Source organism: Vipera ursinii, assembly GCF_947247035.1.
Source record: "Vipera ursinii genome assembly, chromosome: 1".
Taxonomy (NCBI): Eukaryota; Metazoa; Chordata; class Lepidosauria; order Squamata; family Viperidae; genus Vipera; species Vipera ursinii.
In genome coordinates this window covers 236,880,915-236,896,261 of record NC_139512.1, presented here as the reverse complement: position 1 = coordinate 236,896,261, position 15,347 = coordinate 236,880,915, and the positions used below count along the sequence as shown (strand labels likewise).

The window sequence follows — 15,347 nt, the reverse complement described above, 5'->3', positions numbered from 1 at the left end:
ATTCAATGAGTATTGTTTGACTTTTCCAGCTTCTCCATTTAAACCTCCCAGAAATCTGCAGACTTCAGATCCTACAAGGTCAAGCTTTCGTGTAACCTGGGAGCCAGCCCCTGGGGAAGTTAAAGGGTACAAAATCACTTTCCATCCAAGCGGAGAAAACAGACAACTTGGTGAATTGGTACTTGGGCCATATGACAATACTGTTGTATTGGAGGAGCTGAGGTAAGCCAATCGTAACTTCCTTCAGTTTCAGTCTTTCTTGTCATAGAGAAAAATGTAAGCGGTGTTTATTGAAATCCCTTCCCATCTTAATGTTATCGGTCTGACTTTTTAAAAAATCTATTTTGAAATCTACCCTAATTACTGAAGACAGAACTGAAGGATTGAAATCTTCCAATAAAATAGACCAGCGTTTCACTAGAAGATGAGATTGAGTCTTAGAACGTTGAATCCTTTTGCTGGACCATGTATATGTTTTGTACAATGGCTAGAATATAATTGTCCTATTGAAGCAATACTATTGAGCTACAGTGGGCTGTAATGTCCTGCAATAAAGTCATTTCATACACCTCCAGCATTATCCGATGTGTGGTGCCCAAGATTTCAGAAAGCCTACTATTAATTCCCTCTAATTCTCTAAAGTTTGAAGAAAACCTGTTATGATATAATGGTTTGAGCATCAGGATTAGGAATAGAGCAATTCAGATTCCAATCTCTAGTCCAGACCCAATTTTTTTTAGTTGAGTTCCTCTTTCCTAGCCTAATCATATTTTATGGGATTGTTGTGATGTTAAAGTGTGTGTGTGTATGTGTGTGTTGGGGGGAACGTATATGTTCTCAATTTTTAAACATGCTATGGAAAAAAACAGTGAAAGAATCTACATAAACCATTTTGCTCTAATATGTATAGCACATCTTTCAATCATGCAGGGCAGACACTTCTTATAAAGTCAATGTATTTGGAATGTTTGAAGGAGGTGAAAGTATGCCTCTGATTGGAGAAGAAAAGACAACACTTGCAGATGTTCCAGATGTGTCAGTATTACATTCAGGTAAATGTAGTTTTAATGAGGAAAACAGTGCATGGTGTTCAATAAATGAAGCAAGAGCTTTTATAGAAACATTGTGATAGTAACATCTACAGTATATATGACAGTATTTTAAAGCATGCTGGTAAAACCATGCAGTTTATCTGCCAGAATTCTCAAATGGAAAAGTAGGAATCTTTATGTAACACAGAGTGTTGATTTTTCCATTTGGAAGACTTTTCAAATTATGGAAAGTCTGTTTGCATGCATAATTCCACCTAGTCTTTGGGGTTATTTTAGTCGGCCATTTCAGCACAGATTCTAGATATCTCCATTCCCAGTATTGCTCCCTTGGCAGTGAAATATGTGTAGTGACATGGTATAGACCAGGGGTAGGCAACCTCAGCTCTTTTATGACTCATGGACTTCAACTCAGGAATTCTGGCTCAGGAATTCTGGGAGTTGAAGTCCATGAGTCATAAAAGAGCCGAGGTTGCCTACCCCTGGTATAGACACACAGTACAGCTTTTTGATTGTGACCCAGGGTTAGAAAATGCATGATTTGTAAGCTATATTCTGCTTCCGAGTTTATGATCTTTGTATTGACTAAAGTTCAGAATTTATTGTTTTACGCAGAAGAAAGTCATACTTTTAAATCTTCAGGTCCTTGGAGTAACTGTTCTCAGTAAATCTGAATATTGGAGCAATGATGTGAAACATAGATGAACCCATCTTTAACTCTGATGAGTGTGCTTGATTTTACTCAGTGGGATTCCTTCCATGTAAAGACCAGAAGCTGTGGTGGCAGGAAGCCAGAATGTTTTGCAGCTGATAACATGAACTTCAGAGCAAAGAGGAGGAGGAAGAATGCATTTTAAAAATTACAATAGGTGTTAAAAGGATTGTTTAAATATCTGTGCCGTTTTTGCTTTGTAATAAATATACTGTCGTTTCCAACATATGGAAAGTGAACACTTTATTTTTATTCTCATACATTGAAAATCCCTAGTATGGTTTTCTTTCTAAGCATTTAATACTTTTATAAATGTGTGTGTGTGTGTTGTCACTTCTTCTCTTTTATGTGTTTGTTTCTGTTACCTTATTTGTGTTGTGCTTCCTTTTGTGATTTAAATGTGCAAATATCTGCACCATCTGCATTAATTAGCATATATAGCTGTTAATGTGCTGTGTTATGCGTACGCATTAAGCGGTAAAGATAGTTTCTAATACCTATAATTTAGACATTAAGCGTTCTTGATTTGAACTGATGAATATGCAGAAGTAATCGTTGATTACTTAAGTTTACTTAGGTTGTGTCCATCTAATCACTATGCAGTACATATGATAATAATATTTTTAAATTAATAATATATGCAACCTTGGATATCTTTTTCATTATTAGCAAGGAATGAAATGATCATAGAAGAATTTCAGTTAATTAAGACGTACATAGAAGAACTTCAAGTTAATGAAAATCTTCATTTATATGTATTGTAAGACAGGATTGGAGAAAAAAGTTGTGTGTAACTAACTCAGATTTATTCTGATTGCTGCAATAGGCTTAGAATGTAAAACCAGAACTGAAGCAGATATTGTATTGCTGGTGGATGGTTCTTGGAGCATTGGTCGAACAAATTTTAAAACAGTCCGGAGCTTTATTGCTAGCATTGCTCAAGTATTTGATATTGGTCCAGACAAAGTACAAGTCGGTAAGTTTTGAAGTGAATTGGAATATTTTGAGTGATGCTATTCTAAGACAATTTATAATTACACTACATTTTCTTCTCAGCTCTTGCACAATATAGTGGAGATCCAAGAATAGAATGGAACCTCAATGCCCATTCAACTAAACAGAGTTTATTGGACGCTGTGGCCAATTTACCATATAAAGGAGGCAACACCCTAACAGGTATGTATGTATGTGTGTATGTATGTATGTATATCCCACCTTTGTTATTCTTAACAAATAACTTGAGCAGCATACATATCCAATAGACCTTCTTTCTCCTCCTATTTTCCTCAAAACAACAAGGTGGGGTTGTGAGGTGGGGTTGGGCTGACAGAGAATGACTGGCCAAAGTTACCCACCTGGCTTTCAAGGCTAAGGCAGAATTTGAACTCACAGTCTCCTGCTTTCCAGCCTGGTGCCTTAACCACTAGACCAAATTGCTTCTCTATTTTGCTATTGATTTTTTCAGCATACGTTACACTGGAAAAAAATGACTCACAAAATTGTATGATTCTAGAGAGTAGTACTGTATCACTGTGCCTTTGGTAGTCCAGCCCTCACATTTCCTATCCTATGAAAGAATCTATCTTGATCTACAGTGACCCCCAAGTAGGAGTGAGAGACTTTGGTAATTGTATTGGAGGTTTTGCTGCTTCTGTTGTGAATGGGCCAGGAACAGATATCTTATCTGGCAACCTTTAGTCTCACAAGAATAGAATTATTGTTCTAATAAAAGGAAAGTATAAAAGGCTTCCAAGTAGATCAGGAAGAACCGATCTACTAGTAAATTAGGCTATAATATTTTTGGAGATTCACTTTCTGAGCAGAAAAAAGCCAATAAATATTGAGTTCCTCATTTTATATATATGCGTATGTGTGATTTCAGGAATGGCTTTGAGTTTCATCTTAAGAAACAATTTTAAGACTGAAGCTGGCTTGAGGCCTGGAGCTAAAAAAATTGCTGTCCTCATTACTGATGGCAAGTCCCAAGATGATATAAATATTCCATCAGACAGATTGAAGGAACAGGGAGTGGAGATCTTTGCTATCGGTGAGTATCAGGTGAAGAAGAAATGAAATATAGAAAGGGGTTGGGAATATAATTTTGCTTATCTCTAGACAATTGCTTGAATAATTAATTAAAATGTATTATCTCGTGGTTTTTAAGGTATTAAAAATGCGGATGTGAATGAACTGAAGCAGATTGCAAGTGATCCGGATGACACCCATGCTTTCAATGTTGAAGATTTTAACCTTCTGGATAACATTGTTGATAGTGTCACAGATAATTTGTGCAATAGCGTGAAAGGATCAGGTATGTTTCCCCTTTGAGTTTTATTTTGTGCTTAAGAATAAGGTGTCTGCTTACTTTCTCTTGGAATGTGGTCAAGCAGAGTTTCTGAACAAGATATCCATTTGTCTGGTCTACGTAGGAATGCATTTCTTTTCATATTTGTTTTCTCTTGCATGCAATGTCTGTACCCTTATGTATTTCATTACACCTAGGGAAATAACTCATATCAAAATGTGCAATCACAGAATGATTTTTATTAGGATGCCTTGTCTCATTAGAATCATAAGGTTGAAATGGAAGATTAAGGCTGTTAAGGCCAATATGATGCTTAATTCTTTTTTTTTCACCCTAAAGCATTTTGACGGGTTCAGTTTCTGTTTGAATACATCCAGCAAAGGGGAGATTATTACCACTTTCCCAGATTTGCTCAGATTTTCTCTCACTGTGCGCAGTTTGTTTTCCTATAACTTCTGTTGTGAATGTGGTTCAGATACAGCTCCATTCAATACATAAATGGCTTTAATATTGAAATAATAAATACTTGATAATAAAGCGTTCTTATGTGCTTAAGAAAAAGCACCTTGATATATCTTGTTGCTTCAATTGTGATTCATCTCTGGCAAATCTTCTCATCATCAAGACTTCCTTAGCATAAATTCCATTTGTTTCTTGTCTCAACAGGTGATTTGTCTCTGCCACCCACCAATCTAGTTACTTCTGAGGTGACCCCTCTTTCGTTCAGAGTGTCTTGGACTGCACCCACTGAGAGTGTGGATAGATACAGAGTTGAATATTATCCTGCCCGAGGAGGGGCACCACAGGAGGTCAGATGTGGAGACAAGATTATTTTATTTCTTATTTTAGAGGGAGGGTATTTTGCTTAGTTTAGATCCCTAAATTCCACTGTTTCTGACTAGAACATATGGTCAATATATGCATGCATGGGTGGCTGGTAGGTAAGTCTTAAACTATCCTCAAAGCACTTGAGCAACATGTTTCCTTGTTACATAGTACCAAATTAAACACAGAAAGGCAATAAATGATATTGATACTGGTTCAGAATGGCTGGGATTGCTGGGCTGACTGGGTGCTGAAAGAAGAGATACACTGCATTTTATAGCAGGGATGGTCAACTGTGACTAACTTTACGATCCGTGGGCTTCATCTCCCAGAATTCCTGAGCCCGCATTAGTACCATATTACTCAATACTAATAACAATAACAATAGATGTGTCCCTTGGAGTAGAGTCCTCACACTGTATTGCTTAACCAGTCCAATCAAGTAAGGGTTGGTATTAAACAGAAGGGATTGATTAGTTATAGGCATTAATTTAATGCTTATTTTCCCAATAGTGTGGTTGTGTTTTAAGTTGATCCTCAGGCTAGTGCTAGTGCTGGAATTGATTATACAAAAAGTAATGCCTCCCATGTTGCAACCAGGCAGTTTGCATCCTACCATAATTGTCTGGATGCCATAACATCCAGAATACTTAGGAGCATTAACATAGGCTTTTTAACCATTTGCAAATAATAGACATGATCAGAAGAAGCCCCAGGAGGGGAGGGGAGGGGAGGAAGGAAAAACTGTAGCTGAAGAGAAGTTATATACTGTAGTAACAGAGCTTTTACTGCATGTAAACATTATCTCCCTTTCCTATTTTCGTATATATGTTTATTATATGATACATTTATTACTATTCTTTTGTATGTTGCAATTTTATAAATATGTATGTGTGTACATATATATGTTCATATTCCTATAATTGGAGCCACAGCTGGCTGATTTCTTAGTGTATTTGAAACAGCTCCTAAATCCTCCCATACAGAGAGATGGTAGCCAATTTATATACTGTACATATGCTACACTTTTCTGCTGTCTTCTGTGATTGCCTTTTCCAGATAGATTTCAGCCATGATGCAGTGAAACTTACCGTAAGGGAGGTTAAAGAGTTACACACCCTAATTTTCCAAATAATTCATATTTTACAGCTTTTGGCATCACATATATACTATTACATCTGCTACAGGGACAGCTTAAGTTCTATTTTAAATTATTTAGTACCTGAACTAAGATAACTATGTATATTTTACGTTTATTTGTGAAATGTGTGCAATTATATCTGTTTTTGTTTTATTTATTTTTATTCAGGTCTTTGTAAGTCGTTCAGAGACTACTACTGTCCTCACTGGCCTCAAGCCTGAAACAGAATATGTTGTGAATGTATTTTCTATAGTAGAAGGCACCAGTAGTGAACCATTAAAAGGGACTGAAACAACATGTAAGTGAATATTCCAAAATAATAGACATATTGAATAATTGTTGGTGCATACAGATAATATTAATAAAATGTATAGCAAACTTCCCTTTACTTTTTGTTTGATAAGTGACTGGCCTTAGGTAGTGCAGGATATTGAAACTGGCCCAAAGGTGCTTTTCCCAAAAGGCAACTGGACTTTGGTTATATTTTTCCTTTGAAAATGTTTTGCTTCTCATCCAAGAAGCTTCTTCAGTTCCAGCTCCTTGGATGAGAAGCAAAACGTTTTCAAAGGAAAAAAACTAAGGAAGTCCCGTTGCCTTTTGGAAAAGCCCCTTTGGGACAACCATGACCTGGATGATGGAGAATCTCCATAGATGCTATTGAAGCTGGTATGTAAAAGTTGCCTACTGATTTCACGTTGCAGTCCTCTGAATTTTTCGCAAGAGACCTGGATATGACTGATGGGGTGAGGAATAGAGATGTTTCAGAAATTTGCTGACTGCGTTTCAAGTGTTGCGCTTGCTGCATCCCCAAGACAGAGTTGATAGAATGTTCATAGTCATCTGGGAAACTGATGGCTTTCAAAAGAATAACTCTGGATAGTCACCAGAAACCATCTTTGTGAAATTCTAGAGATCACATGGGGCTGTTGCTACTGCACCACCTTCCCTTCTATGTAGCAGCTCCACTATTTGAGCTGCTTGACACTGGCTATGTTGCTTATGGAGCTTGCCAAACTCATGATCTTTGGGAACTTTCAACTGCTTTCACTGAATGCAGAGTCTGAGATGGATCAGGATCTGGTTCCAGATTTGTATAGAATACTGAAGTGGCACTTGAGGGTTATCTCTGGCAGGTTTGTTGGTCTCTCGCTCTCAGTGTCTATTGATACCATTAATGATGATTCCATCTAGAGAAGCTCAGGGGGTTGGGAGTGTGTGTGGGGGGTAGGCTTGCAGTGGTTCTCTTCCTTCATCCGAGGCTGGTTGCAGTCAATGTTCTGGGCAGGGGGAGTAGAGAGACATGTGAGAGGCATCAGATGTGATGTGCATTAGTGTTTTGCTTTGAAATGTTTGTTTGTGGCTTTCAACCAGATGTTAACTGCCTAGAGATGGATTGCACTTTGGGTGGTGCACATACCGTAAATTGAACGAAAGAATGAATGAATATACATAGACCACAAATAAGCCACATAGTTGTTGTTTTTTAAAAGAAATCATAACCTCCTAACATGTGTCCTTGTCTTAGTTAAAAAGAGTCCAGGATTTAAAACAAGAAATACTGGAACTCTAATATCTGTAATGTATTAAGCAAAAATGAATTTGCCTATTGTTGCTCAGACCATAGAACAGAGAGTGACTTAAAAAAAATTACATAAAAGATAAGAATCAGTCACATGAAGCCATTGCTTAATAAAATTGACCCTTCATAGGTTTTTTTTAACATTATTTATCTACCTGATCCTTAACCAGGCATGGAATATTCAATTTGATAATTTATTCCCAAAGTAGTGCTATATCTTTTAGGAGGGACCTATGCAATAGGTACCTACCAAGCTAGAAACGGGTCACTGGCCCTAAGCCAGAGGAAAGATGAGTCATCTGGATTCTGCTGCCTGGCCATCATGAAGCTACTCAATCTTCCTCTTCCCCCATGGATTTTTCCCCCCAATAGGTTTCCAGACCATTTGAATAAGTAGCACCAACAATTTAAGCCTGTATTTATTTATTTTTGTAGTTGGAAAGTTTGAGGGTTATAGGATGAAATGGATGTTTTTAGCATTATCAGCCCTTCTAAGGTGGGCTAAACAAAATTGGCCCTGCCCACTCTGATGACATCATGTCTCATCATCATGAGACAAAAAACGCTTCTGGAAACTTTTTTTTTTAAAAAAAAATCCTGCTGGTCACAAGAAAATTGGTAATCTCTACATTAGAAGCTTCAAGTTATTTGATATCTACTGCACCTTGTTCACACAGATCTTAGCAAATAGCAAAATCTGCATGGGTATCAATGGATGTGGCTGTCTTTGAATTGGTTGGTCACAAAGTTGCAGTCACAGTAGAATAAGTAAAAGGTCCAACAATCTCTCCTTCAGTGTTCTGCTTCCCAAAGCAGAAAGAAGTGAAAGGACCAATGTTTGGGAGATAAAGGGGGAAATAAGTATGTAGATGTGAGTAGCTGAAGTGAATATTTATGCTTTTCACAGTGGCAATCCCTTCAGTTAGAAGCCTGAATGCTTATGATGTCACTTCAAGGACAATGCGTGTGAGGTGGGAACCTGTAAAAGGAGCTACTGGCTACATGTTATTATACGAGCCTGTCAATGCCACAATACCAGCAACTGAAAAAGAGGTAACAAAGAGAGGTGGGGGGAGGGAGGGAGAGAGGGAGGGAGAGAGAGGGAGGGAGAGAGAGGTAGAGGGAGAGAGAGAGAGAAGATACGTATATTTGCTCCCATATACCCAAACAGCGAGATATAATTTGGCTTTTACAGTATAAAATGAAATGCATCAACAGGTTCGCTGTATAGTATGGCAAAAGCCAGGAAACTGTAAATTTATTTACTTATTTATTTATAAAAATTATAAGCCACCCATCTTACCTCAAGGTAACTCTGGGCAATAAATGTTTTTTTAAGAAAACATTTTTAAACGTTTTGTTTTTTTATTTTGATGTTTTGCCTCTTTCCTTTATTTCCTCTAGATGCGGGTAGGAGCATCAGTGAATGATGTACAGCTGGTTGACTTGATTCCAAATACTGAGTACACTTTAACAGTTCATTCAACTTTTGGTGACCTCACTAGTGATCCACTCACTACTCAGGAAGTCACATGTAGGAATAATACCATTTGTTGAAATATTTTGTCTGTTGCTTTAGTGATTCGTGAGATTCTGTAAGTGGAGAGCTGTGTTAGCCCATGGTAGCCAAAAATCAAAAAGCTTGTACCTTTTAAGAAATCTGTGTATTTAGATTGAAAAAGTGCTACCCAACTCCTTTTTACATATATCTGCAGTATAATTACTGCCAGTTGTAAGCACTTACCACAGTGTCCCATTGCTCTGGTAGGATTGTACTTCCTAGATACCTCAACTAGCATGGATTATTATTTGGTGACTTAAACTTAAAGGGTTAGGGTAACTTTGTGAAAAGATACTGACATGATGTATTTTGAAAGCTTGAACATCAATCATTGGCATTCTTTTTCTAGTAACAGCTGGCATTTATATAGCTATTTTTCATGGATAGTATAGATTTTGGGAAGTATTTTCCCCAGAAAATTGAAAGATAATGGCCTTATTATATATATAATGTTACCTATTGGAATGGTAACAATGAGGATACCATTTTCAAAACCTTTGTCTTCATCTGCAGTTCTGTACAACAGTTTTGAAATTAAAAATTTTAAATTAATGAATTAATAATGGTGTATTAATTTAATAATTAAATTCAGAGTAGGACAGGTTGGCTATATGTAACTTACTTACTTACCTATTTATTTATTTATTTATTTATTTATAAGAATATTATCTAAGAACTTGGGCAATACTATGTTTATTTTTCAGTACCTTTAAGCGGAGCAAAAAGATTAAGGCTAAGTGATCTCACTCACAGCAGCATGAGAGTCAATTGGGATCACGCTCCAGGAAAAGTTCGTAATTATATAGTGAAATATAAAGCAGCTGAAGAAGATGAAGTAAAAGAGGTAAATCTGTGTGTAAAAATAAATATTAATTCAGGTTAATTTTGTAAGTATTGTTAAAAAATAAACCAGAGCCAAAGTCCATAATCTTTAAAATTAAGATCAAATGATTTTAGTTCTTTTGACTTTAGTGATACTGTGATTATACTGTATGATGAGCAGAATCTTATTATTACAAACAAAATGTACATCTTAATTGGATGATATGTGAACCTGCATAGCAAAAAAAGAGGAGGGAGGTTTTAAAATATATATTTTTAATGAGAACATTAGCATAGAGGTGGATAATCAGGCTGTATAAAAAATAGACAATATTTGGTTTTATCCTGATTCAGTCACTTAGAAAAACATTGTAAAAGAAACAGGGTGAATAACCAGATTGAAAACTTGATTTGCCACATCTTGATGCAATGGGGTTGTCATGCAACACATCAAATTCATTGTGATTTATATGTATCCACATAAAATGACATGCTGAGAATAATGTCATTTTTCTCATGTGCATGATGACATCATCACACATGGAAATATATTTTATTTTATTTTTTATTTTAATTCCATTTATATCCCGCCCTTCTCCGAAGACTCAGGGCGGCTTACAAGCTTAGCAGTAGCCTTCATTCTATGTATATGCCAGCTTATTAGGGCTTTCGCACACCCCCAAGCAGCATTATTACAAAGTCAGCTTATTGCCCCCAACAATCTGGGTCCTCATTTTACCTACCTCGGAAGGATGGAAGGCTGAGTCAACCTTGAGCCTGGTGGGATGCGAACCTGCACTAATTGCAGGCAGCTGGTGTTACTTAAGGAGGCATTAGCCCACTGCTCCACCAAGGCTATGAGAGCCATAGCATCTCTTTGAATCAACTCAGGATTTAAATGAATGCGATGCTCACCCCAGATATCGGAATACTAGTTTGAACAGCTACAAAGGGCAGACTATCCTTGCACTTCCCAAACAGATTGAATAAAGAAAGTGCCACATATGTTTAAGTTGATCGTTGGAGAAGTGTAGAATTTTGTTCTTTCAGTCTCTGAAAGAATCCCAGATGAAACACACAGTTTAATGTCTGATAATGTAACTCATTTGAAAATAAACTTACTGCTTAGTTAAATCCAGGTGCTATTATTAATAATATATTATTGTTCATAATATATTAGGCTTCTAATATATTAGAAATAGTTGTAAACTTTCTACTGCCTGGGAAAAATAAGTGTCAAGAGAGAAATCCGGCTAATTTGTTTATTCAGGTGAAAGTGGATCCATCCCAGACCAGCACGTCTCTTCCTGATCTTTTTTCAAAAACACTCTACCACGTAGAACTTGCTGCAGAATATGATGAAGGGCTCTCTATGCCAGTAGCAGCAGAAGCCACCACTTGTAAGTCAATGCTGTTGCTTATTGGGCTTCTTCAGATTCTCATACAAGTGTGTGGCCTGAAATATGGTTTTACAGGATGTTAGGATATTGTAGCGTTATTAGTTAAAACAGATGGCTAGAGTTGTGTGTTGCATTTGTGTACCTTTGTGTATCAGTGCTTTGACGATGTTTCTATCAAGGGGCTCATCTGTCTCTTGGCTGATATGTTAAGAAAGAAGTAGAATATCCAGATACAAATATAAAAATCATAATGATCTTTGAAGCAGCTATAGCCTTTCGAAAGCCATGGCACCACAATTTGAAGTGTATCATTAGCAGATCTCTGCATGCCTAATAGCTGTCCATGACCACCCAAAGTCAGGACATTTTTTTTTTGTATGGCTCAGCAGCTGCTTCCCCCCCCCCCTTTTCTTTCTTTTTTCTTTTTTTTTTTTTTGCAGGATAGGGGTTTTCAACCACAAGGGAAAAAAATCTACAAAAGAAATTGTTCTCTTTGCATTCTTTCTTTTCCTCTTCTTTTGTGTGATCTGGCTGCCACATTTATTAATCCACTGGGTTAATTGGCAGATTTGGATAATTAGGCAGATGTATCCCTTTTCCTTTAAGGTTGTGTGTTCCATCCCATAAGAAGTGTGATGTTTCAGTGTGCGTTAGTTTTACATTGAAATTCTTCCTGTGAATAACTGCTGCTTTCAAGTAATTTTCAAGGGTAGCTCCAGGTAGAGCATGTTGCAGTGCTCAGTTTATGTATTCTCTCAATATTTTTAATGGATGTTGGACAGTATTGGTACCTTGAGTTGTGTTTGGAAGTTGACTAGGGCAATATTGTTGTTTCTTGTCACCACATGGGAATCCTGACTATGCACTCTTCAGTGCCTTCAGTGGGCTGAGCATTTATTTCCACTGCTGTAAAGTTCAGTGGGTGAGTTAATAATAAAATGATGAAAGTCATTGAAAATTGGGGGGTGTAGTTTTTGTGGAGAGGATATGTGGTTTCGGTTGGCTGAGTTAATGTGTAGATGATTCCTATGTGACAATACTATGAGAAGGTTTTTCTTTGTAAATGTAAGGTTATCAACCAACAACGAAAGCTTCATTGCTTCATTACATTCAATAGTCCCACTTCTGAAGTCATAGACTCCATATCTTATTAAAATAAGTAAAATTATCTTAAATCATTGAAATAAAGCCTCTTTCATTTTATTGATGCTGGATAGGCTGCTTCTTATCCCATCCAGAAAGGTTGAAAAATTGCTATCAGGAGTATGGGTGGCATATTTCAATCTTAAGCCTAAAGATACATACTTTGAAAAATTACGTTTATTTCGATTTTTGAAAAATTAGGCTTCCTTCATTGCTTCACATGAACAATATTGCAATTGTGTTATCAGTCCACCATGTTCTAATTAGTACGTTTTATGTCATAATGCTTCCAGTTAAGCAATATAAGAGCATCCCTATTGGATCATAGTACGGTAGTTTTCTACAATAGCTGTACAGATGACCCTGGGAGACCCACAAACAGGTCTTCTTCTAGTTTATTACTACAAAAAGACCTTATCTTTCATTCAACTCTATGAGAATTAAATCACTTCTGCAATCCTCAATTTATCTTTGTTAAAAATATTGAAATAGAGCTTTGAAGCTTGACTTGTTTTCCCAGCATTCAGGGGCCTGAACTTGCCAGGTGTAAATATTAGCCACAGCAACATTTGTTATATATATGAAGCTTTTATAAAAAGGGAAGATTGTTCTAAATGGGGAAATTATTGTGTATATATTCCCATGTTGTTACACACAAAACAAAAAGGTCTTACTCAGAAAATGTTTGTATCCAGTGATTTAGTATATATGCATAGACTTTTCCTCTCTTTTCCCCACTCTACAGTACCTGTACCAGCACCGCTCAATTTGAGAACAGATCAAGTAAGCACAACTAGTTTCAGAGGGACTTGGGATCATGGAGCATCTGATGTAGCTCTCTACCGAGTAATGTGGGGGCCTTATGGTGAACGTGAAAAACAGGAGGTAGGGATTTTTGGATTCTAGAAAATGAGTACATTCAACAAGTGTGGAAGTGGCAATCCAGTGATTATATGAAATTTAAGCAGTTACATTTATTCATAATTAAAATCTGAGATGCCTTTGCCTACGCACTATGGATATTCTTTTGTTTACTATCGTATAAGGCAGGGGTGTCAAACTTACGGCCCGCGGGCCAGACGCGTCACGACAAAACCGCGCCCACCAGTTAAAAATTATAGACCGATATCGCTTTTAAATACAGATTACAAGATATTTGCTAAGGTTTTGGCTAATAGACTGATGAGGGTTCTGCAACAGGTGATTCATGGGGATCAAACGGGGTTTATTAGTGGTAGGCAAATAAAAAATAATGTGAGGCATATAGTTGATGTGTTAGAGTTTTTGGAAAGGAACAACCAGATCCCTGCGGCGTTAATTTTTCTAGATGCTGAAAAAGCTTTTGATCAATTGAATTGGCAATTTTTGATGAAAGTTTTAGATAAAATGGATTTTGGGGAAAAATTTTTACAACCGATTAGGGCATTATATCAAAAACAAACTGCCCGAATTATAGTTAATAATAGTCTGACAGAAGCATGTAATATTGAGAAGGGCACAAGGCAAGGGTGTCCGTTATCGCCCTTGTTATTTGTGTTAACATTAGAGATATTATTGGTAAAAATACGGAATTCGGAAAAAATTAAGGGGATACAAATTAGAGATCAGGATTATAGATTGAGAGCATTTGCAGATGATCTGGTTGTTACAGTGACCCAGCCAGAGAACTCTGTTGTGGACCTGATGGAGATAATAACACAATATGGGAAGGTTTCTGGATTTAAAGTTAATATACAGAAAACCAAAATTTTGGCCAAAAATATGACAGTTTCGCAAAAGGCTCTCTTAGAAGGATTAACTGGATTTGAGATTGTTAAAAGGGTTAAATATTTGGGGGTGCTTTTGTCGCCCTCTAATACAAAGTTATATAAAAATAATTATGAAAAATTATGGGGGAAAATTCAAAAAGAATTGGAGAGTTGGGGAAAATTGCAATTGTCTTTGTTGGGACGGATTGCAGCAGTGAAAATGAATGTCCTGCCTAAATTTTTATTTTTATTTCAAATGATACCGATTCTTAAGAAAGATTCTAATTTGGAGGAATGGCAGCGAGGTATCAATAAATTTGTTTGGGCAGGGAAAAGACCACGAGTTAAACTTAAGATTATGCAGGATACTTGTGAGAGAGGTGGTCTCAAAATGCCTAATTTTAAACTATATTATGAAGCTGCTGCATTAGTAGGAATAAGTGATTGGATTAATTTGACACAAGAGAGATTATTAAATCTTGAGGGCCACGATTTGTTGTTTGGCTGGCATGCATATTTGTTGTATGACAAGAAGGTAGACAATGTGGTTAGAGTGCATATTTTAAGACAGGCATTGTTGAGAGTTTGGAAGAAGTATAGACATAAGTTAGATTGTAAGATACCATTGTGGGCAATTCCAAAACACGCAATAGAAAATATACATGCTGGCTTCAAACATGATGTGACTACGTACAAGGAGATCCTAAGCTTGGAAAGAAACGTTTGGTGTTTGAAATCATATAGCCTCTTGCAAGAAGAGAAGGTTGTTCAAAATTGGTTTCAATATACTCAGTTACGGGCCAGGTGGAAAGAAGACCAGAAAAATGGTTTTACAATGATTGATGAAAATTTGATAAAGCAAATCAGAAATCAGGGACCAGCACATATTAAACGGATATATCTTGCGTTGATAGAGATTGACTCAGTAACAGAACTTGTTAAGGATTGTATGATAAAATGGGCCCAAAACATCCAGGAAGTTATCACTATGGACACGTGGGAAAAGATCTGGGTGAGGAACGTAAAATTTACGCAAGCTCAAAATTTAAGAGAGAATTTTTA

At 36.7% G+C, this 15,347-nt stretch overlaps 1 protein-coding gene across 1 annotated transcript in view; it reads left to right on the top strand.

The window, feature by feature from the left end:
* COL12A1 (collagen type XII alpha 1 chain) overlaps nt 1-15,347 on the top strand; it is a 124,811-nt gene that overhangs the window by 44,766 nt on the left and 64,698 nt on the right. Inside the window, exons 16-28 of the mRNA XM_083376905.1 lie at nt 30-222; nt 931-1,052; nt 2,588-2,737; nt 2,818-2,937; nt 3,644-3,808; nt 3,926-4,072; nt 4,733-4,875; nt 6,201-6,330; nt 8,519-8,664; nt 9,016-9,145; nt 9,877-10,016; nt 11,265-11,394; nt 13,283-13,422. Of these exons, the coding sequence (XP_083233031.1) occupies nt 30-222; nt 931-1,052; nt 2,588-2,737; nt 2,818-2,937; nt 3,644-3,808; nt 3,926-4,072; nt 4,733-4,875; nt 6,201-6,330; nt 8,519-8,664; nt 9,016-9,145; nt 9,877-10,016; nt 11,265-11,394; nt 13,283-13,422 (1,856 nt within the window). The remainder of the gene's footprint in view (nt 1-29; nt 223-930; nt 1,053-2,587; nt 2,738-2,817; nt 2,938-3,643; nt 3,809-3,925; nt 4,073-4,732; nt 4,876-6,200; nt 6,331-8,518; nt 8,665-9,015; nt 9,146-9,876; nt 10,017-11,264; nt 11,395-13,282; nt 13,423-15,347) is intronic.